Here is a 27,298-nt window from a genome sequence, read left to right on the forward strand (position 1 = left end):
GACTGTCTCTTTTTTTTTTTTTTTTTTTTTAGGCCTCTTAGTACTATACAAAACTACCTCCCCATGTTAAAGTCACAGAAAACCAAGTAAGAAGTTGCTTTATAATCTTAGAAAAAGTAATAAGTGCCCTAGGCTGAGCAGAAGCAATGAAATTATACAAGGACAGATTCAACCTGTACAGCATAGTCACCAGATTTAGGAGCAAGGGAGAGACACAGAGTCAGAGATGATTCCAAAATTGTGTGGTTCAGCAATTAGAAGTACGAAGATAGAATTAACAGAAATGTTAAGGTTAAGAGGAAAAGCTGATATCAAAGATGGATGATTCATTTCTGTTAGAACTTGACTTTCAGGTGGTAGCAGGGAGGCTCTCACTTCCTATATCTAATTATAATTCTTCTCATTTTGTCTGTGAATCATAAAAATGGCCATATAAACCTACCCATATGAGAAGATAATCCTAAAACAATTAATATTCAATAAACATAACTTGTTTAAAAAAATACTTTTTGACTTTAAAAAAAAATGTAAGAAACGTTTACCATTTTATGTAAGGAAATTTAAAAATTTGAGGTACCTGAGAAGATCTGAAGTGGCCATGAGGTTTGAGTGTGACACTTCTGTGGCTAGCTCTGTTTCCACCCTAGCAACAGCCATTTTTCATGCAAACATAATCATGAAACTAAGAAATGTCTGGCACTGATGATGTAACCACACTACAACTCCTCTGAGAGAGGAATGTCTGGTAACAATGACATAACCACCCTGCGATGCCCCCCCATCTGGCACATGCCCTTATGATTACCACACTGTAGTCAATCTAAGAAAAACACATATATTCTTTTAAGCCAATTGCCTTACCATCTCCCACTATAGGATGGCTTGCCTTAAAATGATCTACTACCAATCAAGTAATGTCTTTTGATGATCTAAGCCTTTAATTACCAGTCAAGTAATGTCTTTCAATGATTTAAGTTTGTAAATACAAATCAAGTACTGTACTTCATGTTCTTCGTTTCCCTCTTATAAAATGTCACTGTTGAGTCACCATATTGGATTACTAAGTTCCACCACATGGAATTCAATCTATCTCTGGCTCGAACTGTCTCTTTACTTTCAATGAATCTCTCAATTTTACATTAATCATAGTACAGACCATTACTCTGACATTTCAATGCCATAGTTGGAAGGAATCTGAAGGGATATTTATCTTCGGCATTCCCAAGAATTCATAGAGCTGGCTTGCCCTGGTACCAGCAAGGGCCCTTTGTGCCCAGAACCATCGCCTCGAATTCTCAGGGCCCACTGGAGGTAAGCCTCTCAGATTGAAACCTCCAGTTATTGCGAGGTTCTTTGAGAGATTTATTTCTCTATACCTTCATTTTCTGCTCATCTCCTGAGCATCTCGCTGGGTTCATTATTGAACTCTCTTTCTTTCTTGCTGGTGCATTGTAAGGTTTTCACATGCATTTAGGTCTTTAATACTTGCAATTTTCTCGGTAAGATTGAGAATGCCACATTCAAGACTGGGGAAGGACCCCCTAATGAGACTCCTACAGCTTCTTCTGGCCCCAGTTCAGTCTTGCATTCAGGCCTGTGGCGTGCACTTGCTGAGGGAAATTTAAAACACCAATGGCTATTGTATGGATCATTTAATTTAACTAAATTAATTTGTGCAGTAGATTAGAAGTTAAGGGTTCCCACAGCAAACAAAACTAATGGGAAGATTTTTTTTTATTTATTAGTACTTGAAAGCTTCAAAAGAAATCAAAATATTAAATGTGCCTCCTTAAAGGAGACCATTTGAAAACAAGCTAAACAAATTAAAAGTTACAGTACCAAAGCTCTGTAACCTCACCAGCTACGTACTTGGCAACAGCCCCTATACCCTTAGTTTCCCCAAATGGCAGAGTCCTCAGTGTCTATAATCTACCAATAGCCTCAGATGCCTGGCTTCTTTCCCCTCCCTCCACCTCTCTGGCAGCCACTCCTCTTTACCCACCTTTACTGTCCTATCCCCCTCCCCCAAAATACCTTTTCTGAACACTCATACTACCTGAAACAACCTTTAGAAGAAGAAAAACCTGTTTCTGAAATGCCTTTTAAAATTAAATGTGCAGAAGAGACTGAGGAATCTCCTCACATTACATTTACCCCACGGTTTAAAGCAGAACTTCCTTCCATTGTAAAGAAGTTTCCCAATCTGCTATTACGAATCTGACAAAGGTTTAATCTCTAAAATCTACAGGAAAATGCAACACTTCTACAAGAAAAAGACAAATGATCCAATTAAAAAATGGGCAAAGGAAATGAACAGACACTTCACCAAAGAAGACATTCAAGCAGCTAACAGACACATGAGGAAATCCTCCCAATCAATGGCCATTAGAGAAATGCCAATCAAAACCACAATGAGATACCATGTGTCTTAGTCATCTAGTGCTGCTCTAACAGAAATACCACAAGTGGATGGCTTTAACAAAGAGAAATTTATTCTCTCACAGTCTAGTAGGCTACAAGTCCAAATTCAGGGCATCAGCTCTAGGGGAGCTCTTTCTCTGTCAGCTCTGGAGGAAGCTCCATGTCATCAATCTTCCCCTGGATTAGGAGCTTCTCTGCACAGGGACCTCGGGTCCAAAGGACACACTCTGCTGCTGGCACTGCATTCGTGGTGGTATGAGGTCCCCAACTCTCTGCTTGCTTCCCTTTCCTTTTATGTCTTGAGAGATAAAAGGTGGTGTAAGCCACACCCCATTGAAACTCCCTTTACATTAGATCAGGGATGTGACCTGGGTAAGGGCAGTATTACAATCCAACCCTAATCCTCTTTAATTTGTAAAATTACAATCACAAAATGGAAGACAACCACAGAATACTGGGAATTACGGCCTAGCCAAATTGATACACACATTTTTGGGGGGACATAATTCAATCCATGATACCATCTCACCTGGCATTACTGGTATGAATCAAAAAAACAGAAAATAATAACTGTTGGAGAGGCTGCAGGGAGATTGGAACTCTTATGCACTGCTGGTGGGAATGCAAAATGGTACAACCATTTTGGAAAATGATATGGCACTTCCTTAGAATGCTAGAAATAGAAATACCATATGATCCAGCAATCCCACTCCTAGGAATATATCCTAGAGAAATAAGAGCCGTCACACGAATAAACATATGCACACCCATGTTCATTGCAGCATTGTTCACAATAGCCAAAAGATGGAAACAACCTAGATGCCCATCAACAGATGAATGGATAAACAAACAAACTATGGTAGCTACACACAATGGAATACTACACAAGATAAAGAACAATGATGAATGTGCGAAGCATGTCACAACATGGATGAATCTGGAGGGCATTATGCTGACTGAAATAAGTCAATCATAAAAGGACAAATATTGTATAAGACCACTACTATAAAAGCTCATGAAAAGGTTCACACACAAAAAGAAAAAATATTTGATGGTTACGAGGGAGGGGAGGGGTGGGGATGGAAAAACACTAAATAGACCATAGATAAGTGGTAACTTTGGTGAAGGGTAAGACAGTACACAGTTCTGGGGAAGCCAGCACAACTTGTACAAGGCAAGGTCATGGAAGCTCCATAGACACATCCAGACTCCCCGAGGGACCAAATTACTGGGCAGAGGACTGTGGGGACCATGATCTTGGGGAACATCTAGCTAAATTGGCATAACATAGTTTATAAAGCAAATGTTCTACATTCTACTTTGGTGAGTTGCATCTGGGGTCTTAAAAGCCTGTGAGTGGCCATCTAAGATACTCCACTGGTGTCACCCCATCTGGAGCAACAGAAAATGAAGAAAACTAAAGACACAAGGAAAGATTAGTTCAAAGGACTAATGGACCACAACTACCATAGCCTCCACCAGACTGAGTCCAGTACAACTAGATGGTGCCAAGCTATCACCACTGACTGCTCTGACAGGGATCATAATAGAGGGTCCCAGACAGAGCTAGAGAAAAATGTAGAACAAAATTCTAACTCACAATAAAAGACTTACTGGCCTGATAGAGACTGGAGAAACCCCAAGAGTAAGGCCCCTTGACACTCTTTTAGCTCAGTAATGAAGTCACTCCTGAGGTTCACCCTTTAGCCAAAGATTAGACAGGTCCACAAAACAAAATGAGACTAAAGGGGCACGCCAACCCAGGGGCAAGGACTAGAAGGCAGGAGGGGTCAGGATAGCTGGTAACAGAGAAGCCAAGGTCTAAAAGGGAGAGTGTTGACATGTTGTGGGGTTGTTAACCAATGTCATAAAACAATATGTGTACTAACTGTTTAATGAGAAGCTAGTTTGTTCTGTAAACTTTCATCCGAAGTATAATTAAAAAAAAAAAACAAAAAAAAGGAAGAAGTTTCTCGATCCACACAAAAATCCCCATGAGTCAAACCAGGAATTTAAAATTTTAGCTGAAACTTATAAACCTGTCCTGGCACACTTATATAATCTAATAAATATGTTAATCAGACCAAGCAAATGCACACTTCTGTGATCCTAATACTCCCCAGCATGTTTTCTCCTTTTCAAAATGGGCATCTGAGAGCTTGACATAACTAACGCCATGATGAGCCTGTAAGTTTTTTTTCTTCTTTGCCTTCTCCCTTTTCGCATACCTTTGTTAATGGCTTTGTTTTGCGCATACCTTTGTTAATGACTTTGTTTTATGACTTAGGATCCCCCACAGGAAGATTAGAGCCCAGATGTCAGAGACGTATATCTTTAGCCTGATAAGGAAATGTCCAGTTCCTTATCTCTTTAGTATGATAAAGAGTCTCTTGTAATTATCTTGGAATGAATAACAACATTTCTAACCTTTGTAAAAATCATATATAAGCTCTAATGTAAAAATGCTTTTTGGGACTCCTTAAGGACAGCCTGCATTGCTGCTGGGTCCCCAGTGGTATACACTTCCTGAATCAAAACTTTCTCTCCCTTTCTGACTTGGAGTATGTTTTATTAGCTCAACTGCTCTATTTGAGTAACATTCCCTCCGTCCCACCTCCCAACTGGCCTGCTGATTAAACCAAGAGAGAGTGCCCCATAGAGAACTTGCCTCAGCAGCTCATAGATGCTCCAGTGGAAACTTCTGCCACAGGCATTCTGCAGGCAGAAGGGAAGGAGGTGGTAGGAAGGCTATGCACTGGTGGCTTCTCATCTCCCTGCCTCAGCCCTAGAGCGGCTGGATAGACAAGTTAAGCATGATGACTCAAGTCCCAGCGGCTTTGGCAATGACCAGAGTCAACAGCACCTCCTCCTCCTAGCACTGGCAGCAGTAAGCAGCTGCAGCCCTGATAAAATTGTTCACAGGCTGGCTGTACCTGAGCCTGGTTTCCATGTGGCTGGCACAGAGGATGTGAACACTGCAGAGTTCACTCGCCTACTCCTTGTACATAAACATAACAAGTGGCTCAGGTAGGTTGGCAGCAGCCGCAGGTAGCAAAAAACAAAAACAAAAAAACACACCAGGTATGGGGCCCAGGCCAGGGCAGGGATTAGGGTGGGGCCACGGCAGCCTGGTCTTCCCACACTCGGCTTGGTTACTGTGCCGAGCAGCGCAGCAGGAGGGCAGATAGGCCCTTGCTCCACTGCCCCTGCCCCTCAGAAAATTTTCCCCACAATCCCCAAGTGCCCAACTCTAGCCCCACGGCACTTTTGTTGCCCAGCATGGGCAAAGAACGGCTTGCCTTTCCCCCTTGTCAGTCTGGATGGTGGCGTCTGGGAGCCCTGCATTGTTCCTGGGCCCCCAGTGCTAATTGCAGAAGGTCTGCCCTCTTAGAGTCTGCTCCCGAAGGTAGTACACAAGGAACTTTAGGGCTGATGCATGGCAAAAGACACCCATCTCACTCGGAGGCCTGGGATTAAAGGACTACACCAAACTCATTATCCCAGACAGCCTTCATAACCATTGAGCGACAAAAGAAAAAGCTGGCTCTTCTTTCTGTCTAGTTGAATCTCTACATTGTTGCTATAAGTTAATCATTTACCGGGCTGTTTTAATTTTCAACAGGCATGTCTTACCAACAGTGTCCTGTTGTTACAACATTTGGACAGAGAAGGTCACAAGGCCTCTGTTGTGGATTGGATTGTGTCCCCCAAAAATACCTGTCAACTTGGCTGTATAGTATGATTGCGTACCATTTTGTAATCTGATGTGATTTCCTAATGTGTTGTAACCTCGATCACTATGAAGTAATAAAATGGATCATCAGTAGTTATACTGATGAGGTCTACAAGAACAGATAGTGTCTTAAGCCAATCTCTTTTGAGATATAAAAGAGAGAAGCGAGCAGAGACACATGGGAAGCTCATACGACCAAGAAAGCAGTGCCCGGAGCAGAGCAAGTCTTTTGGACCTGAGGTTCCTGCGCAGAGAAGCTCCCAGACCAAGAGAAGACTGATGACACAGACCTTCCTCCAGAGCCAATAGAGAAAGGGTTCCCCTGGAGCTGATGCCCTGAATTTGGACTTGTAGCCTACTGAACTGTGAGAGAATAAACTTGTCTTTGTTAAAGCCATCCACTTGTGGTATTTCTGTTATAGCAGCACTAGATGCCTAAGACATCCTCCAAATAAAAATTAGTTAGCCCAATCTTCTGTTAAGTACTTGAGACATATAATCTCAGCAAAGGGAGTCACTGTAAATCCCAAAATAAAAAGATACTCTAGCTTATCTTGTCCCTACTACAAAAAACAATTAAAAGGATTTTTAGAACTCTACGATCACTAAAGAACGTGGATATCAAATTTAGCTTTACTGGCTCAGCCTCTTAAGATTTCAAAGCCTGACTCCTTTCAACTATTTGAGGATGGCCAAAAGACCATCACTCAATTAAAAGAAGCATTAATTAACACTTCTACTCTAGGGTTTCCTAATTATAATTCAGATTTTTTACCTTTTGTCCACAAGATTTCTAAAAATACTCTAGGAATCCTCATTTGAAAACACAGAGGACAACAGAAACTCATTGGTTATTATAGTATCCAGCTGAATGAACCTTATAGCAAGGGGCTACTCCCTTTGCTCTAGAGCAGTCGCTACAACCGCTAGACTAATTAAGACCACAGAAGACATAGTTTTGAGTAATTTTATTAATGTTTATGTTCCTCAGACGGTGTCAGCCATTCTAAATTCAACATTAGCTCAACACCTTTTAGCCATCAGGCCGACTTCTTATGATGTTCTCCTTTTTGGCAGCTTCTAATATTTGGTTATGTACTATAATCTTTCTGAATCTAGCTACATCGTTACTTTTACCTAATGATGACAACCGTCCACCCCATGATTGCTTAAATCTTACTAAATAACTTATGTCTCCTACGCAAGATTTACAAGAAACCCCATTATCACATCTTGATTTAATCCTATTTGTTGATGGGCCATATTTAAAGCCTAAACCTACCAGCTCTCATTACCAGGGAGGACATGCTGTGGCCACTTCCACCGAGATCCTCGAAAGTGGCACCCTTTCTGATGTCACTTCAGCTCAGCAAGCTGAACTAATTGCACTCAGGAGTGCTTGCCAACTGGCTTCTGGATAATCAGCAAATATTTACACAGATTCCAGGTATGTTTTTTAAAACTCATGAATTTGGCATGTTATGGAAACAAAGGGGGTTCCTAACTTCTTCTAGGGCCTAAGTTATAAATAGTCCTTTAGCAGAAGACCTCCTGGAAGCCCTCTTGCTACCCTTTGAGACTGCTGTAACTAAAATCCAGGCCCATCAACCCAAAGGGGTTCCATGAACAGGGAATTAGAGGAAATGACTTAGCTGATAGAACAGTTAAATAAGCCACTTCCCAATCACCCTTTAAAGGTGTTGCCCTCATTCATGACCACAATAATTCCACTCATGATCTTGATGAAAAGGTGGGAATTGATAATAATAATAGAAGAGTTAGATCGCCTGTAAATATGGCACTTGTAAAATGTTGCCCACCAAAATTTGACCAGAAAGAAATTTCAGAATCGCTTTTTAAACATCAACAATTAGCCCCTATGGATAAAATTAGAGAATGAAAACATACCTACTCATTGAACATCAATAATCATTTGCAAAGAAATAAGATGAAAGAAATTTTAAAGAAATATTTGTGGGGAAATTTTTACAAAGCCGCTGAACGAATGGCTTCCCAATGTTCAATTTACTCTCAGTTTAATTTCGTTACATAAACCTTATAAATCTCCATCTGGGATGTTTCCCCTGCCATAAGGACCAATTCCTGAATGGCAGACTGATTTTACCCAACTTCCCCTCTTGAGTGATTACAAGTTTGTATTAGTAATGACCTGTAGATTTTCTCACTGGGTAGAAGCTTTCTTTGGTCATCAAGCCACTGCCGCTTTTGTGGCTAAGAAACTTCTTGAGACCATTATCCCCACTTGGAGAGCACCAAGGATCCTTTCTACTGACTGAGGCACCCATTTTACTAAGCAAATAATTAAGGAAATATGTAAAATCTTCCTCATTTTTCAAAGACTTCATTGTCCTTTTCCTCGATCCTCTGGCCTAGTTGAAAGAACTAATGGTATAATGAAAACTCAACTAGCCAAACTTTCCAAATCTTTCCAGTTGCCTTGGACTACAGTGCTGCCTGTGGTCCTTTTAAATTTAAGGACTACTCCATTTGGACTTCACAAATTGACTCCTCATGAGATTATTACTAGATGGCCCATGGCCCTCCCCTATTGGGCAACTTGCCCTGATTCAAATTTGATTCAGTCTGATTTGTTTCAATATTGTATATCTTCAATTCAATATTCTAAGCTTTTGATAATCAAAAGCAAGAAATATCTAAATTACCTAATATTGAACCTAGAGACTGTGTTTACTGGAAAAGATACAATTAAAGATTCTCTCAAACCTTCATAGAAGAGAACTTACTTGGTCCTTCTCACTAATCCTTATGCCACTAAACTACAGGGAGTTAAGACTTGGATTCATTTATCTCAACTGAAGAAAGCTCCAACTTCCAAATGAACTGTTGAGCTTCATGAAAGATTGAAATTAAAATTAATTCAAACATCATCAAAAAAAAAAAAGAAAAACGATGGTAGCTGGGTAGACTGCTTTCCCGAGATCTCTGGACTTGAAACTGTCTATGCAGCCTGTGGTAAAATTTGGACTGTTTTCATTTTTCTTTATCATTTTTATTACCTTAGTATTGTTAGCTATTATGCATGTTGTGGAATTATATCCTGGTAGTTATGGTGATTATATTATGCCAATTGTTACCTTTAAAATATGTTGTTTAAATGAGGGCTTTAACTCTTTTTAAATTTTTCTTAGTCACTGGGATCAAATTTTTAGTTGTAGGTATTTTGATGGTTTTAATGATCTAAATCATCTGTGGCCACCTTCTATTATAGCCATTTTTGCTTCCTTTGGATTTATAACTTGCCATTGCTTTTGAACTAGCTTTTTGTTTTATAAACTTGAACTTTTAGTATGAAAAAAAAATAGCTTTACAGGGACTAGAAATTAGTTTTCTGATTAATTAAATTCTTTTTATTATCATTGGACTCCAACTGTGGGGTATTATTCCTTGTTTTAATATATTGTTCTTTCCCTGAGAACACAGATTTCTTTTTATAAATACCACTTTTAGAGAATAGCTATATTTCTTTGACCTGTCTGGGATTAGAATCCATATTAGTTCTTTTGTTTTAAATTCTAATTGCATTTTTTATAGTTATTACCACCATTTATATGTTATTAAACTGTTGCTATTAATGCCATTCACAGATTAATTTAGTAAGACACATGAATACTGAAATAACATTGTATCTTTTATCATTAGCATGCTAATTATATTTGTCTTTTATTGGTTGGTTGCCTTTTTATCTTCCTTTGTGTCTTTCCCTGCTGAAGTTTATTTTGCCATCATTCTTATTTGTATGCTAGTAAACCAAAAACCAAAACCAAACTCGTTGCTGTCGAGCCAACTCTGACTCATAGCGATCCTATAGGACAGAGTAGAACTGCCCCATAGGGTTTCCAAGGAGTGCCTGGTGGATTTGAACTGCTGACCTTTTGGTTAGCGGCCATAGCTCTTAACCACTATGCCACCAGTTTTCCTTGTTTATTTCTTTTGGGCTATATTTCTCCACTATGACGCTCTTCTTAAACTTTCTGCCCATACTGCTGCTCATCACAGCTCACATTAATTTTTGGCATGAGAATGCCTTTGTTAAGCTTCCTCAGGCAGTTGCATGATCCACAAATCCGGATGAATGCTAGATCTGTCATCCTTTACCCAAAACTGTACATGAGAACTCAAATCCATTAGCTACTCTCATACTGAATTATAGCTTTGTTACCCCTCCTACTGTCAATTTTAACATCACCTCTAGGTGAGCCACACTTGTGAGACTGTGGTATTCTCCTGAGATACCGACTCAACCTGAGGTCCTGTGTTTCAGTCTAACTCAGATTAGAGCTAAAGAGTGTTCCAAAATAACCCTGTATCTCCACTTCAGATTGTTAAAAATGAGCCCTTAATTTCATATAATGTACCTCCCAAATATTGGAATGTGGCTTTTTCAGGAAATTTAATAGCATATCTACAGGGGAAAAAAGTCTTTTTGTTTCCAAATGTGGAATTGGCTAAGGTTAGAATGATCGTGTATTAACAACAACTCCTTTGTAGAGAATTGGCTTGAACAGATGAATCAAACCATCCCTCTCCAAGGTAAAAACACCAGGACCAGCATAATATGGGTCCCATATGAATATGTATTTTTATGTGGAGGATCAAGATACCCCATCTTTGCCAATTTGAATACAAATAATAAGTCATATACCTAGGCATTATCTTGTTTGGATGACTGGAATATGACAGATCAATGTACCTTAGGCCATATGAGAATCCCTTTAGACATCCATTCTTACAATAAGAATTTACATTGGACTGATCACCTGAAACTACTAGAAAGGAAGAGAAACAAATGATCAAGAGCTATGACTGCTCAAGAGAAATCTTGGAATTCACTCACCAAAGTAGTTTTAGATAATTGAACAGTCTTAGATTTCCTGTTATCCCAGCAAAAAGGGTCTGTGCTATAGCTAACACCTCTTGCTGCACCTGGATTAACACTTCAGGAGAGGTAGAACAAGGTATTAAACTATTTCACCAGAAGGTTACTTGGCTACATATACCTCCACCCTCAGATTTCTCTTTTCTAGACATCTTCAGCTAACTACCCTCAGGCATGGGATCATTGATTAAGTCTGTATTGTTAACTGGATTAATAATACTCATTGTCATTGTAATAATCATAGGGACTATTAAATGTCATATGAAATTTTTGACAAATGCCATTACCCAAAAGACCCATTTAATGCATATGAAAAGAATAATGTACTTTGACAGTACTTATATTTCAGATGAACTAGAGCCCACTCCTTTAGTAAGCCATCAGATGTCAGGTTATTCCTCTAATGTTGCCTGCCATGCACTAACCTTCAAGTAATAAAACCACAGAAACAATAGGCTAAAGCTATGTCATGGTGAACATGTCAAATAGTGCCCAGCTGCCTTTTCACAATGTTCTGCTGCTATTCAGTTTTATTTCATTTTTCTTGAAACCATAGTCAGTGCCCCTGGAAGCACCAGTCAGGAGATAGGCCCATGTGTTGCATTTGGGTGGGTCTACTGCAAAGGACCTTTTTAAAACGTTGAAAGGCAGAGATGTCACACTGAGGACTAAGGCACGCTTGACTCAAGCCATAGCATTTTCAACCACCTCATATGCATGCAAAAGTTGGACAATGAATAAAGAAGACTGAGAAAGAAATGATGCCTTGTATTAGGGTGTTGGTGAAGAATACTGAGTATACCATGGACTTCCAGGAGAATAAACAAATCTGTCTTGGAAGAAGTACAGCCAGAATGCTCTTTAGGAGGGAAGATAGGGCAAGATCAGGCAGGGTTTTGTTCTGTTGTGGATAGAGTCACTATGAGTCGGAGTCAACTCAACAGCACCTAACAACAATAACAACATATGCAGTGCATCTGAAGTCTTAAGGCTTATTAAATAAACAGCCATCCACAATAAAATATATGCTCAAAGTCCATGCAGAAGGAAGCCTTCTTTCAGAATAGTGGTCAGTGAACTGATCAAAGAATTTCTTTTGGAATCCTTGATCAAAAGGAGGGAATATGTAAGGGAATTTAAAAATTTGAGGTATTTGAGAAGATCTGAAGTGGCTGACTTGAGGTTTGAGTGTGACTCCTCTGTGGCTAGTTCTGTTTTCACCCTAACGACAGTCATTTTCTATGCAGATATAATCATGAAACTAAGAAATGCCTGGCAATGATGTTGTAACTACAGTGAGACTCCTCTGAGAGAGGAATGTCTAGTAATGATGATGTAACTACCCTGCAATTCACCCCCTGTCACATACCCCTATGATTACCACTTTGTAGCCAATCTAAAAAAGACATGTATGTTGTTTTAAGCCAACCTCCTTATGAACTTCTGCTACAGGAAGTCCTGCTTTAGGAGTTCCCACCACAGGAAGTCCCACCTCAAGATTATCTACTACCAATCAAGTAATGTCTTTTGATGATTTAAGCCTGTAAATTACCAATTAAGTAATGCCTTTCAATGATCTAAGTTTGTAAATACCAATTAAGTACTGTACTTCATGTCCTTTGTTTCCCCTTTATAAAACATCACTGCTGAGTCACCATATGGATTAATGGGTTCTCAATCTATCTCTGGCTTGAGCTGCCTCTTTGCTTTCAATAAATCTCTCAATTTTACATTAATCAGAGTTCGGATGGTTAGTCTATGACAATATGAATCTATGCCAGCAATTTCAGTGTTTTTTTCTGTTTGTTTTTTCCATGTGTGTGGTTTTTCAAATAATGTGGTTAGTTTTTAATCTACTCGTTTTGCTTTCAAAAGGTTAGAAACCTTAAAAAATATCATTAGCTTTATTCCATTTAATATTCAAATTTACAAAGCTTTTCTAGACACATTGGCAAGTCCTGGTCCATTTCCAGGCCAAGTCACTATGTGAATGTGGATCATATTACATGAATAAATAACCTATGTGGGTTTGTACACATAGTTGGATACCTGACTTGTGCACGCATGTATATATGTGTTCATGTATGTAGATAACTATGTATATGTTTTGGAATAATCTTTTCATAATTATTAGACAGGAAAAATGCATAAAATGACTTTGTATCAGTGAGGCAATCATTCTTAAAATTGGATCCCAAAATAACTGTTGTTTTCTTTCTTCCATTTAGGTATTTAGTTTTATTTTACAAGCAGGTCAATGTGTATTTGTATGTAAGAGTGCAATTTTGAAAAGTGTTTCCATAATGATAGAAAATCATTCTTAGAGGATTAAAAAAAAAAAAAGAAGAAGAATTATAAACTCCCTAGCTTTGTTAGTTCACACACTATTTTTTACTAAGCATCACTGCCAAGGTTGAACTGTAATTATATTCTAACCACACTGTCAATATATCTTCTTTTGATGATGTAGATTTTGGCAACTTTTTTCACAAGTAGCTTTGTTAAGCACTATAATTGTCATTATATCAAATTTCTGTAAATTACATAAAGTCATTGAATTAAATTCAAAGATAATATTCCACTCATAGCACAAAGAAAATTCACAGATAAAGACATAATATTTCTCAACATGGTCTGAGGACTCCTGAAATACTAGGAAAAATTTGAAGAGAATAATTATACAGTGTATGGAGACGGCATGACAGCAAATCGACTGGGAAGCTCCTAATCTTTGCAACTGGGACATTTGCTCCAGGACACACCTCTCCCTCCACCTTGGGCTTTTATAGGTCCCTTCTGAGCCACGGGTAGTCTACTTTTCCAAAGGGTCAGGGACAATGTGTTACATCTCACCAGAGTACTTGTGTTTTAGAAGAGTATTAAGGATAGAAGATGAGAGCCCCTGGGTGGTGCAAATGGCTAATGCACTTGAAAGTTTGGAAGTTCAAGTCCACCCAGACATGTCTCGAAAGAAAGGCCTGGCTACCTACTTCCAGAAAATCAGCCATTGAAAACCCTATGGAGCACAGTTCTACTCTGACACACATGAGGTTTCCATGAGTTGGAATCAAATCGATGGCAACTAGTTAAAGGACAGAAGATAGTGTATAATGACTGCAATAACAACAACTTCAAGTGGTAGAATGTCAAGTAGTAAAGAAATTAATTTAGGGAGATATTTACCAGCATCTCTAAAATCTTACCACAGTGTTTTGTTGTTGTTATTACTATCATTAGTATAGTTTTATGTGTCTATTTAATGTGAAAGCCTTGAATAGAACTTGCATTCTTCAAGTAGACCACAGCCCCACCACAACCTACTGCCCTATGCAGGGCCCAACACTCATCTATGTCACCTGACTAGGTTCTGGGACATTTCAGTTTGAGTCACTGGCAAATTATGCTACAAGTTGTATCTGGAATTGGTGGAATAGAGTAAGATCAGTCATTAGCGGAGGTCACACTTAAATAATGGTGGGAGGAAGGGTAAACTATCTAAAGGTTCGAATGTGTGCTCTTAAGCAGCTCCAAAATAGAGAAATTGGGGATACCTCTTCTTCAAAATTATATAACCTGGCAGATTTTTTGTTAGAGTTTAAGAAGTATCATTAATTTACTGTTTTCTTGAATATGACTATCAATGAGAAGCAATAAGAAAGAAGTAACTTTCTCAATCTTAAATTTGAAACTGACTGTACAGTTAAACTACCCAAAGCAGCTGGCAATGATGTTGTCTGTGTCTACTATTAGGACACAAAAATGAACATCTGTTTAGTCAGTGTACTCAGAGTAGCCTTCTTTCTAATGTACATTTTTTATGTTTGGTGAAATATGGTGATGTTGAAAGAACATAAATTTTGGAGCCACATAAACCCAGTTTTCTTATTTACTGGGCTCTAGGAGATGAGCCACCTTTCTAGGGTCCTCCAGGTAGTGAGCAGCAGATCTGAGATTCAGATCCAGGCTTCATAGATTCCAGAGCCTCCCTTCCTAAGTACAACATGCCTTCCTCCCCAAAATAGTATATTACAATTAGCAAAAATCTAGTCTGTGTTCTGTGCCTTTATAACATTATAATCTCATTCCCAAAAGAGTCCTGAGGAAGTCATTTCTGCCCTCAGTTGAGATATCTTTGTATTTTTGTCACATATTGCTGGTATTACTAACTGTATAATATTGCTGTAAGTGGCTGTTGAGTCTCAGGTGTCACATTGTAAATATGTCTCAAGTAGGTTTCTCCATGAGGGCAGGAATGGTATCATGGATTGAATTGTGTCCCCCCAAAATATGTGTCAACTTGGTTAGGCCATTATTTCCAGTATTGTGTGGTTGTCCTCCATTTTGTGATTCTAATTTTATGTTGAGAGGATTAGGGTGGGCTTGTAACACTACACTTACCCAGGTCACATCCCTAATCCAATGTAAAAGGAGTTTCCCTGGGGCGTGGCCTGCACCACCTTTTATCTTACAAGAGATAAAAGGAAAGGGAGGCAAGCAGAGAGTTGGGGACCTCATACTACGAGAGCATAGTGCATCCTTTGGACCTGGGGTTCCTGTGTGGAGAAGCTCATAGTCCAGGGGAACGCTGATGAGAAGGACCTTCCTCCAGAGCCAACAGAGAGAGAAAGCCTTCCCCTGGGGCTGATGCCCTGCATTTGGACTTCTAGCCTACTAGACTGAGAAAATAGATTTCTCTTTGTTAAAGCCATACACTTGTGGTATTTCTATTATAGCAGTACTGGATGACCAAGACAGAATTTGGTACGGGGAGAGGGGTGCTGCTCTAACAGATACCTAAAATATGGAGGTAGTTTTGAAACTGTGAATGGATAGAAGATTTAGAAGGAAGTAAGGAGAACTGTTAACACCAGAGAAGGCGCAGATGGTGAGAAACATCAGTAGAGGACTGGCAGCTGCAGTGAAATGGCAGAAGCAGAACCAGGAGACCAGTGCCAGACAGGGCTGGAGCAGACCCACGGAGCGAGAGAGCCGAGTGCCTGTGTGCAGAAGGCTTCCTGGCAGAGTGGGGTGCCTCCAGGCACTTATCGGTGGAGCTACAGAGCTTTGGAACAATTGACCCAGCAGGGTAGATGCAAGCCCGAGGCCGGAAGAGCTGAGAAGCCAAAGACCAGGAAGCAGAAGCTGAAGAGACAAGGAACACAGGAAGCCAAGCTGCCTCAGTCTCAAAAGGTATGGTCAAAGGGTTTCAAAGGGTGGAGCCATGGCCTCTGGTGTTTCTAAGGGTAGAATCGCCACTCAGATGGGCTAGGAGAATGGTGCGCCTAAAGCTGAGGGAGCAGAGTTGCCATCCCAGTGGACCTGGAAGGTGGAGCTGAAGCCCAGAGCCAAGGGGCTTCCACACAGAATCTGGAGAGTGTGGCCAATGCTTAGAGCTTGGAGGGCAGGGCCATTATGTAAATGGTCTCAGAGAACTGAGGATTATTTGCAAAGCTTTGAGGGCTAATGTAATGTGTTCTGCTGACTTGCTTGGTACCTGTTATGCCTTCTTTCCCTCCAATTTCTCCCATTTGTAATGGAAATGTCTAGCATGTGCCTGTTTTGCCATTGTACTTTGGAAGCAGATAACTTGTATTCTAGATTTCACAGATGAAGAGGAATTTTTAGATTTTGGACTTGGAGTTGATTTAAGACTTTTGCTATGATATGATGGGGTGAATGTGTCTTACATGTAGCAAGGACACGAATTTGGGGGGGGCCAAAGGGTGGAATGTCATGGATTGAATTGTGTTCCCCCAAAATATGTGTCAACTTGGTTAGACCATGAGTCTCAGTATTGTGTGGTTGTCCTCCATTTTGTGATTCTAATTTTATGTTAGAGAGGATTAGGGTGGGATTGTAACACCCTTACTAAGGTCACATCCTAGATCCAATGTAAAAGGAATTTCCCTGGGGTGTGGCCTGCACCAACTTTTATCTTACAAGAAATGAAAGGGAAGCAAGCAGAGAGTTGGAGCCCTCAACACCAAGAAAGAAGCACCGGGAGAAGAACGCATCCTTTGGACCTGGGGTTCCTGCATGGAGAAGCTCCTAGTCCAGGGGAAGATTGATGAGAAGGACCTTCCTCCAGGGCCAACAGAGAGAGAAAGCCTCCTCCTGGGGCTGACGCTCTGAATTTGGACTTCTAGCCTACTAGACTGTGAGAAAATAGATTTCTCTTTGTTAAAGCCATCCACCAGTGGTATTTCTGTTATAGCAGCACTAGATGACTAAGACAGATGGTGACTTACCTACTTTATAGCCTGGAGGAGCTAACATCGTGTCTTAATAATAGTAGGTGCCTAAAAAGTTTGATTGACATTGGATGTGAGGATATTTTTTTTTCCATTTGAATTTAACATTCCACGGCATTTAACATGTATTCTACTAGTGATCTCGGATAAATAATAAAATTTTGACTCTGACCCCAACCTTTGAAAGCTTAAAGACAAAAGAGCAAAATAAGTCATATAAATGCTTTATAGAATAATTAGCATAAATATGTGTTACCTGTATACCTTAGCCAGAATTAATCTTACCCTGATCTGAGCATTTGGTATTCCTGTGATTATAATTGTATCCTGAATAATAACAACATATTACTCTCCATTACCTAGAACACATGTTCCTGGAGGATTTAAAATAAAGAATCAGTAAATATGTACTGAATTGAACAATGTATAAATCAATAAATAGCTTTAAGAGTTGGAATTTGGAGGACAGTATTGGAAAAAAATAGTCAGACAATGGGTCAGATTAGCTGAGGGAAGATTTTGAGATTTAAGTGACTTCGGTGCTGCAATTTAAACAAGAGAAGTTTATGGAAAAGATGTAGCCTCATATACACAAATGAATTAGTCTAGACTAAGTCATAAGAAGTAGCATAGGAGAACAACTTCAAGGCACCAAAGAAATGTTAGCCAGAGTAGAGCATAAGAATCTCTTGTTTGGCTCACAATTATACCAATTGATTGGGCTATTTGGCTGTACAAACTGAATAGTTGTGGGAAAGTAAGTCAATCAATCATACAGTGCATGAATCTCTGAAAGCCACATGCATCACTTGTCTTTAAATCATTCAATATGGTTGGGCATTCAATAACTCAGAAATGATTGCTGATGAGAAAAAATAGCTTTTTCTGACAATTCCTTGAAATTGATTCCAGTTAACTCTTGAATGGTCTTTAAACATTGGCTCTTTCTTTGTTTTATACTGTAATTAATACAGATAAGCCAAAATAAATGCTTAACAATCACCAAGGATTGTAGCTAGGATGGATTACAACCACATTCCCAAAGAAGATGAAGGTTTATAATGAAACATAACTGTATGGACTATGAATCCAGTACAGATTTTAGTTGAATACATTTGATTAAAGGCAACTAGAGGTTACAGGCACTGAGTCAGTGCCTGACCATGTCTTACCCATTCTTAAAAGACCCAGAAAAATCTTCAGTGTGATCCCTATAACCCCAAGTCAAGGTGCTCAACTTCCTTTTGACCCTACCACCATTCTTTCTGTAAAGTAGAAGGTCTTTATGAAGAGAGATTTTTGTACGTGTGTGTAGAAATAAATTTCTACTTTAATGTTACTGACCTCAAAAAACTTCCCATTATTTTAGGATTAGGAGAACATCATCAGAAATCCCTGGAGTCCCTTTGTTTTGAATAACTCATTCTGATCTAGTGTTATACTCTAGCTAACATCCAATGTCTCATAATTATAATCCAGAACCTTCAAAATTCCATTGGTTAATTTAGTTCCAGAGTCCTGAAATGCATGCCTCATTTACAAAGTCATATGCTACATACAAAATTGACTGTGGCTTCTTTTATAAGTGCGTGGAGCTAAATAGCTCAATCAAATAAAAACCCGTTTTTTCTAGTGATGAGATTTATTGTCAAGGTTGAAAGGAAATGATGTAATATTTAATTCATATACATCATATGTCTCATATTAACTAATTTTTAGGACCCTAAGGCATGTGAAAAAAATGCTTTTGTTTTTATTCCCAATTTCTAGGAATATTTGGAGCTAAAAGGGTCAAGGAGAAAGTTAATCTCTTCTAAATTCAGCTATGACAGGAAGTTCAATAAACAGTCCCAGAAACCCATTTAATATTATATTTCTTGTCCTGCTTTTTAGATGTATGACAAACTTTTAAATGTTGCCAAAACTCCTGGGTACTTACCCAAATCTTCACTTAGCTCCAGTTCTCTTATAACTCAGTTGTGCTTAATAGGCATCAGGTCCATTAAATTTAATTGTAACCATATTGTCTCTGCTTAACAGTAAGTGGAAACGAATAGATGCCACAAGCTTTAATAGTCAGAAGGTCTGGTCTAAGCTGGCTTTTTACCGGAAGATTGTGCCCAACTCCAAGCTCCAAAGATAAGACACAGGAGAATTTGGATAGGGTTCATTAAGGTCCTTATGGGGGACTGAGGATATTCAGTCCAGAAAAGAAAATAATAAAGAATGATTTTATTTTAAAAGGTAAGTAAATAAATCTTTACTGAAGACAGTACATGAAGAGTTATTTTAGAATAAAGTTGGAAATTACTCAAATTTGGTATAAGGGACTATATTTTCTCATATCTAGAATTATCAGACCTGGAATGGAAAACAAGGGGTTATTATGGATTCTTCTCTGATGTATATAAAATGGCATGAGTCTCAGGGACGTGGGTTGGTTTATGTACGTCTTTTATGAAGATGTGTCCTTAGGTTAGGTATTTTTCAAAGTTTTTTTCCAACTCTAGGTCTCTAATACTCTCAGCCAAATATACAGTTTTCTCATATTCTACTCAGAGACAAGTAATGTTTAACTAAATCTATAAATGCGATGGAATAAATTGTAGAAAGTGGCATTATCATCTGTCTCTACATAGAGAGACTTTATGTTTAAGCATCCCTCTAAATAAAAATATAGGAACCAAACCAGCTAACTACAGATGATACAAGAGTAAAAGACAATGATGTTATACTGCATAGCTTCAGAGAGTTCATCATAAACAGATGCTTAATCAAGAAAAAAAAGAAAAAATCCATTGCCATCAAGTCGATTCCAACTCATAGCGACCCTATAAGACAAAACAGAACTGCCCCATAAGGTTTTCAAGCCTGTAAATCTTTACAGAAGCAGACTGCCACATCTTTCTCCCACGGAGAAGCCGGTGGGGTCAAACTGCCAGTTGAAAATACGGAAAGATAAGCTGTTTACCACAAAGTCAGCCACATTGACAGCTCCAGACAACATTCGAAAAAAAATGAAATTTGTCTTAGATGCCTCCCTACACCCATGTCTCAGACCTCCAGTATTTTTTTACTGCTACCTGGTTGTTTGGAGTCAATCCCAAAAGTAAATGTATGATTTTTCCCTCTCCACCATAAAGTCAAACCCTCTGTTTATAAATTTTCCCAGGTCTGACACCTAGAATTAAAAAAATTTTAGTCCTGTTATACATTCTTTCAAAGTTAAACTGATTAACTAATCCATGCCAAAAGATGACATATCCTTAAAAGGTTCTGTATCTATTTCTGTAGTGCTTCTGCTGCTGAGAATTCTAGGCCATTAGCTAGAATGGGACTGATGGGACATTTTGTTTTGCCCCTGGAAATCTACCAGCCAGGTGCCTAACTCATCTATCTATGTGTTTGGATCAGCACAGATGAACTAGCAACCAAGAAAAATCTGAATTTATATGTTGAAATATCTTTCTATTTTATTTCTCCTGAACCAAATATAAATAGAATTCATATGTTTTTCTAAATCTACAATTAAATCATTCATTCAAATGCTGTTTATAATTGACTATTTCTACAAACTCCCAAAAAGGGAGAAAAAAGGAGCTGTGTCTAATTCATTTAACAATGATTGCAACACACTGAGCTCATCATACGAATTGGAAGGATTTGTTAATTATGTCTCTATAATGGAGAATTTAATTTTCTCTGCTTCATTAATTGATAATAAAGAACGATTTGCAGGGATTTGAATTTTAAACAGCATTTATAACAGGTGATTACTAGACTATTCAATTTGTCTGCTAGGCAATATTAGTGAATTTAAGAGATTTGTTTAGTTTTACCATTATTTAAAGCTGCACATAATTTTTGTTGTTAAAGAGCACATTGGTTTTGAGGGCTAGAAGAAGCAATTGCTTAAGAAAGGTCATTTAATACATACAAGATTTTTTTTTTTGGTCATTATAGTTTGTTTAGTTTGAAAGAGGTCTTCAAACATATTTGAAGTAAATGAAATTGTTAGATAGGACAGAAATAATTAGTACAGGTGAGATTATGAAGATTCTGTTCATCTCTTTATATCTTAACTTTTAAATATCACATGCAAAGGTTCTATTTCAAAATATAGTCATTAATGACATCTAACATTTATGTTGTATTTTACAATTTTAAGGTTTGTTCATATTAACTCTTTTCATCATTATGACCTCCTTATTAGGTAGAAAGGATGGACATTATAATCTCTATTTTATAGATGAGAAAATAGACCACATGGCTAATAATGACCAGGTTAGGTTTGGTTTGTTAGGTTTTTTTGTTATTGCTTGCTTGTTTGTTTGTATTCTTAGAGTTCTTTCCCCAACAATCATAGTGCTAGAACATTTTTACAGTGAAAGCCTTTTTTTTTATTTTTTGCCATGAGAACCTATTACTAGTCCAAAAATCTCTTTCGTACACACTGATGCAAGTGTTATACACAGCCAAAGGCTGATCAGTCCCTTGTAAACTATTCTGGTTTCCACAAAGGAAGATGAAGGTGCAAGAAGATGGATTACTAAAATGATGTAGTTCTCTGTGAGATGCTATTTGCATCTAAGTTCTTTTCAATGGTGCTTATAAACAGAAGGATGGGGTCAATTTGGGGAATAGGGCAATGCCATCTAATGATTGGGAAGTCTGGTAAGAAAAAAGCTTGGTTCCTAGGGATAGTTAAATATAACTTCTAATCTACCAAGCTATGTGGTCCAGACAAAGGGCCTATTTAAAGTTTGGGTTTGCTTGTCTACAGGGCCTGGAGGTCTGCTCACATTTGCAGAGCCCTCACGATGTAGGCAAACCTAAACTTTCAGGGCTAGCGTCATGCCTTAGGAAATGCATGTGCTTTGGAATCAGAATTACTGAGCTTCTCTCTGAAATCTGTCACTTCTAGAAGAATAAATCAGTAAAGATGGCGTCACCTCTCTGATACTTTCTTCAACTGTAAAATTCACATATTTGACATTCATGAAACAATAGTTACTATTTTTTGGAGCTCAAATGAGAGCCATGAAGGTCACTTACATGACTTCACTATGTTAAAATAAATGGTAACAATGCCTGCAGAACTCTGAAAGCTGCTCTCTGCTAGATAGAAAGGCATCATCCAGGATACCTGGAAATCAAGTTTGGTAACATTCTTCACGGCTAGCCTAGGGAGGTAACTTTTAGTACGTTGTGGAAAAGTCTGCCACTGTGAGCTAGCAATGATGGAGAATTACTATAAAATTACCTCAAAACTGAGAAAATTTAGTCATTATGATTTTTCAGTTATTTTTATTTGTAAACTGTAAGTACATCATCCACTAGTACCTCTTATTAAACTAAATATAAGTAAATTAATATTTATTAAGTGAAATAATATATTTTAAAATGCTATAGCACTTTAAGGAGCCCTGATGGTACAGTGATTAAGAGCTTGCCTGATAACCAAAAGGTCGGCAGTTCAAATCTGCCAGCTGCTCCTTGGAAACACTGTGGATCAGCTCTACTCTGTTCTATAGGGTCACTATGAGTCGGAATCAACTCAACAGCAACTGGTTTATTCTTTTTTTGTGGGAGAGGGGGAGTTTATAGCACTTGAAAGATATAGAGTCAAATTATAATTCTTTGTTTTCAACAGGAATGTATTAGCTTACATGTTTCCCATCCGCTGAACATTTTCCTGTATTTGGGCAGAATGATGAATATTCTATTAAGATTTTCCTTCCTTTTCATATGTGTATTTCTTTAACTTTAAATTAAATTACCCTTAAGTTAAATGTAACTGAAAAAGTCAAGCACTATTTTGCCCTGGAATTCTTAAAAAGGATCATTCACTACAACCTAAACTGAGATTTTTAATGTTGCACTATTCAAACTCTTTTTGTCCACCCTTGTTTTTTATACCTGCAAAAAATCCAACATCAAGTTCTGCCTGGTTACATGTTAATGCCATGACCTTTGCTGTCCTACTTGTATTTCTAGAAGCAGCACTTAAATGCGAGATAAAATTCACCCAACTCAGTAAGTAAATAATGTTTGTATCTTAGAGATCACAGTCCTTTATCAAGAACAATAATGCAGCTTTACTTTTTACGGGAAGTGGAAAACAAAACCTCAACAAATGGATGCAACCCTCTGGAAGGGCTCTCAAAGGGCAGGGCTGAAAATTGATCTGGTTACTTGTCAATTGCATTATTCAGAGATGACATCAGCACCAAAGCTGTAGCCAAGGCTGGCTCGTAGCCCACTCCGTGACAGCCTTTCATAAATAAAAAACCTACTCTGCAAAGATATAAGCATCTCTAGGGCTGTAATTTGAGCTTTGAAACCTAATTAAACAACTTTCCACTAGCCTCATTAATAAGCACTGAACCAGATTCCGTACAAACACCTGAACACGTGACAGCCGGCGCTAACAGAACATTTCACGGAGTATCATTATCCACGTGTCATTCTAGAGGAAAAGCAAGCTTGGGACTGAGACAGGTCCTACAATATTTCTCTGTGGTTTCGTTTATGATCCGTTTTGTAGGTTAGCTTGTTGGATTACTGTTAACTGAAATCCAGAATTAAAACCTCTTAGCAATGACATGCTCTTTGATGCTCTTAACACAATTCTATTCTTTCTATCAGTGTGAAAGACAGCATGCTTCTTTACCTGGGGGATTATGTTCATTGAGAATCACAAGTGATGCTGGTGTGGGTCTTCTTTTCCTGATCTGTGAACAACAAAGGCCCAGCTAATGTCAGTGAGAATCAGACACTGCCCCCAGGCTACTCTACAGCTTGCAAAGCAGCCCTTTTCAAATCTTTTCCCAACATACAAATGCAGTCATCTGAAGGGCACACAGTAGATGCTCAGGAATTTTATTTTGAAATAATAGAAAGCCAGGCAGTAGAACTTTCAGATATTAGTATCCCCTTCTTTGACCAAAAAGCTATACTTCCATAGAAAAGAAATAGCTGTATAATGCAACTGAAGGCATGGGAATGACTTGCTAATTTTAATGCCTCTTTTGGAGACTCATAATATTGGTGATGCTTTCAAGATCCTTTATCCTTATTTCTAAACGTGGTTAGAGAAGCTTGGAAAACTCAAATTTCTAGAAGTTACCATTATTAGAGTTAATAGAGTGAATTTTTAATTTTAAGTTACATTAGCTTTTTAAAAATTTTCTAGTAGAATGTTTAAATAAATCAACAAATAGAGAATGAATATGTATCTTTTGAGAATATGTAATTCACTTAAAGCTAAGGTTTGGGGTGTGAGTGTTTTGTTTTTTGTTTTCGTTTTCTTAGGAATTACAGGCGTATACTATGATTAGAATCTCTAATGTATCCTTGATTCCTTGAATATACTTGTTCATAGGTGAAATCCCAAAATACAGATAAATAAAATAAAGGACAAAATTTTGTGGCCAGAATGGAATCAATGCCTCATTCAGCATAGTGACATATTCAAGATGGTATTTATTTACCTGGCCTGAGTCTGAGTGAATCTACTTCAAATTATCAAAACATCCTAGAAAGTTATAAGTCTTAGATTTTACAATTATTTTTAAGCCCTTGTACCAAATATTTTGAAAAAGAATCAGGGATAATTTGAGTTTTAAGAAATTAATGATTTAGGTTGGTGACTTGGTAAATTTCTTTGCGTTTGCCTTGCCACAATTGCAGTCTTACCACAAATGATCTTTTAAGTGGTACCACTGCATCAAGAGTCTAATATGAATGCAAAAGGTGATGCAGATGTAAACAATCTCACATTTTTTCTATAGATAAATAAGGAGAGAGAGAAAAAAGGAGGCAGAGGTACAGATATACAGATACATTAGACATGGAAAAAGAATCCAGGAAATGTTAAAATATTATTTATAATCTTTGAATAAAATTTTCTAAATTATAAATATACCTGAAAACCCTATCTATAATGTATTACATATACTTAAAGTTTATTAGTGCTTTGGATATATAATGAAAAAAATGTTAGAGTAAAATATTAAGTAAGTCTATAATCTGGAATTATTCAATCATTTAGTGCATTCGTTGTTGAATCAATCTTTTTATTTTACAAATAATGAAATAAAATGTTGCTAATTTTGAGTTTTTTTAGAAATTGTTCTAAATGCTGCACTTGTTATTTTAATAACCGAAAACAGATTTTTTTCATCCAAATCTGAATTGCTGATATAACCATTTTTCCCTAATGGGTGCTAATTTTGTATCAAAGGAAGGGATGCCTTTTAGTCACTAATTCCCCCAGTGCAACTCAAATACAAGTGTGTAGAGAAACCAGCCTATTTCTCATTCACGTATCCTGAAAGTCACAAAGCTAGGCATAGTCAAGAGGTAGAGAACCTTTCCATCAACAACAAGAACATGGTATTCCGTATGAACTTATATATGGGAACTGGTTCCCACCCAGTTCTGCTTACCTGCTCTGCTGCTTCAGGTGCAATCTGACTCTGGAATAAAGGCACAGCAAATTGTATCTTTTTGGGGCTGTTGGGCTCCATGATAATGATGAGAATTAGAGTCAAGAAGAGCTCAGAAAGACAACCCCAAGTGATGTCTGGGATGTTTCCTCAGGCGCACTCCACCAAGCCACTCAGAGTGCTTCGTAATAAATAGCTGTAATTCCAGAGTGAGCGAGTGAAGATGCCGAGGCTTGAGTAACTCCCTTCTTCCACATCCACAGTGATGCCTGGCTTGCCTGTTCCCCCACCAATCCCTTGGATCCTCTCAGCACAATACGGAAAGGAACAATAAGCTAATTGTGTGCCTCTTCACTAATACACATGCCAAGCATTCACTCAGCAGCTAATTGAAAATGCAATGCTAGCCTTGAAGGACCCACTGCCCTGGGATTTGAAAGAAAGGCTCTATCCACTGTACATTACTAACTGGCTGATCAAAAGTGCAATGTAAGCTCCCTCTGAGTATTGCAGGGATGGGCCGTTCATTATTGATGAACATAAAGCAGGAAGTTTTTAGAGTTGGGGGCAGGGTTGGGGTATGGAATCATTTCATTTCTCTTGTAGCAACTTATAAGTCAGACACCTTTGCTATTTCATATTCAGCCACCAAATAGATGAATGTCCATAGAGGGTAAGCCACAACCAATAATTTCTGCTATATTTATGCTGTAAGATCTGGTTAGGTTAGACTGAGAACAGGAGGCAGAGCATCTGTGGTGTCCCCAGGGCTCAGCAGATCTTGGTTCAAGTTCTAGTTCTACCGTTAACAAGCTCTGTGACTTCAAGCAAATCACAGGCTACATCTAGGCCCCCTGCCTTCATCAGAAAAATGAGGGGGTTGGACTCAATGACCTTTAAGCGCCCATTCTGTTCCAGCATTCTATAATTGTAGTTCAGTTTTTATTAGAGTGGAAAGTATTGGACAGCTAAATTTAGCAAACAGCTTGGAAGTCATTGCTGCTAAAACGACCTCTATTTTATTTCCTGGTGGAGCCAGCTATATTCTCTGATTTGGATGAATAGAGAAATGACTAGAAAACATCAGTGGAAACCTAATGGTATCTGACAATGTGGTTTGTTGTCAATACTGGGATTACATGCAAGCATAAGCACTTGAGAAAAAGCACGAAAGGGATAACTCCAGAATGATAGAGGATGATGGGCATACTGGCTAGTGGTGAGGGAAGAGGAGACACTGGCCTGCTCTCCATATTTGTTTATGTCAAAGAGGAGTCAGGAAGAATAGCCAGATTGCTTTTATGCTTTCATTTACACTTGTGAAGGAAACCTGGAAATGAAACTATTTTAATGGAGAAATAACTTCAGCTCTCTACTTTCTTATTTGAAAGGAACCGTTTGATGACTACTAGATTTTTTCTATCTTTCTTTTTTGATACCTGTCTTTGGATTTATATAATACATTTAGAGAGTGACTACTATTCCAGAACATTCCTAGATTGCCCAAATGGCTTGCTCTCAGCTA

At 38.3% G+C, this 27,298-nt stretch overlaps 1 protein-coding gene across 2 annotated transcripts in view; it reads right to left on the reverse strand.

Annotated features, from left to right (window-relative positions):
- Positions 1–26,300, reverse strand: part of PPP1R1C (protein phosphatase 1 regulatory inhibitor subunit 1C) — a 156,094-nt gene extending 129,794 nt beyond the window's left edge. The window contains exons 1-2 of one of the 2 annotated variants that reach the window (XM_004375449.2): positions 25,774–26,300; positions 23,997–24,057 (exon numbers count right to left, since the gene is read on the reverse strand). In XM_004375449.2, the coding sequence (XP_004375506.1) occupies positions 23,997–24,057; positions 25,774–25,854 (142 nt within the window). In that variant the 5' untranslated portion in view covers positions 25,855–26,300. Of the gene's footprint in view, positions 1–23,996; positions 24,079–25,773 lie in introns of both variants that reach the window. The other variant, XM_004375448.1, reaches the window with a different exon arrangement.
- Positions 26,301–27,298: the final 998 nt, after the last annotated feature.

This window comes from Trichechus manatus, unplaced genomic scaffold (genome assembly GCF_000243295.1).
Source record: "Trichechus manatus latirostris isolate Lorelei unplaced genomic scaffold, TriManLat1.0 scaffold00037, whole genome shotgun sequence".
Taxonomy (NCBI): domain Eukaryota; kingdom Metazoa; phylum Chordata; class Mammalia; order Sirenia; family Trichechidae; genus Trichechus; species Trichechus manatus.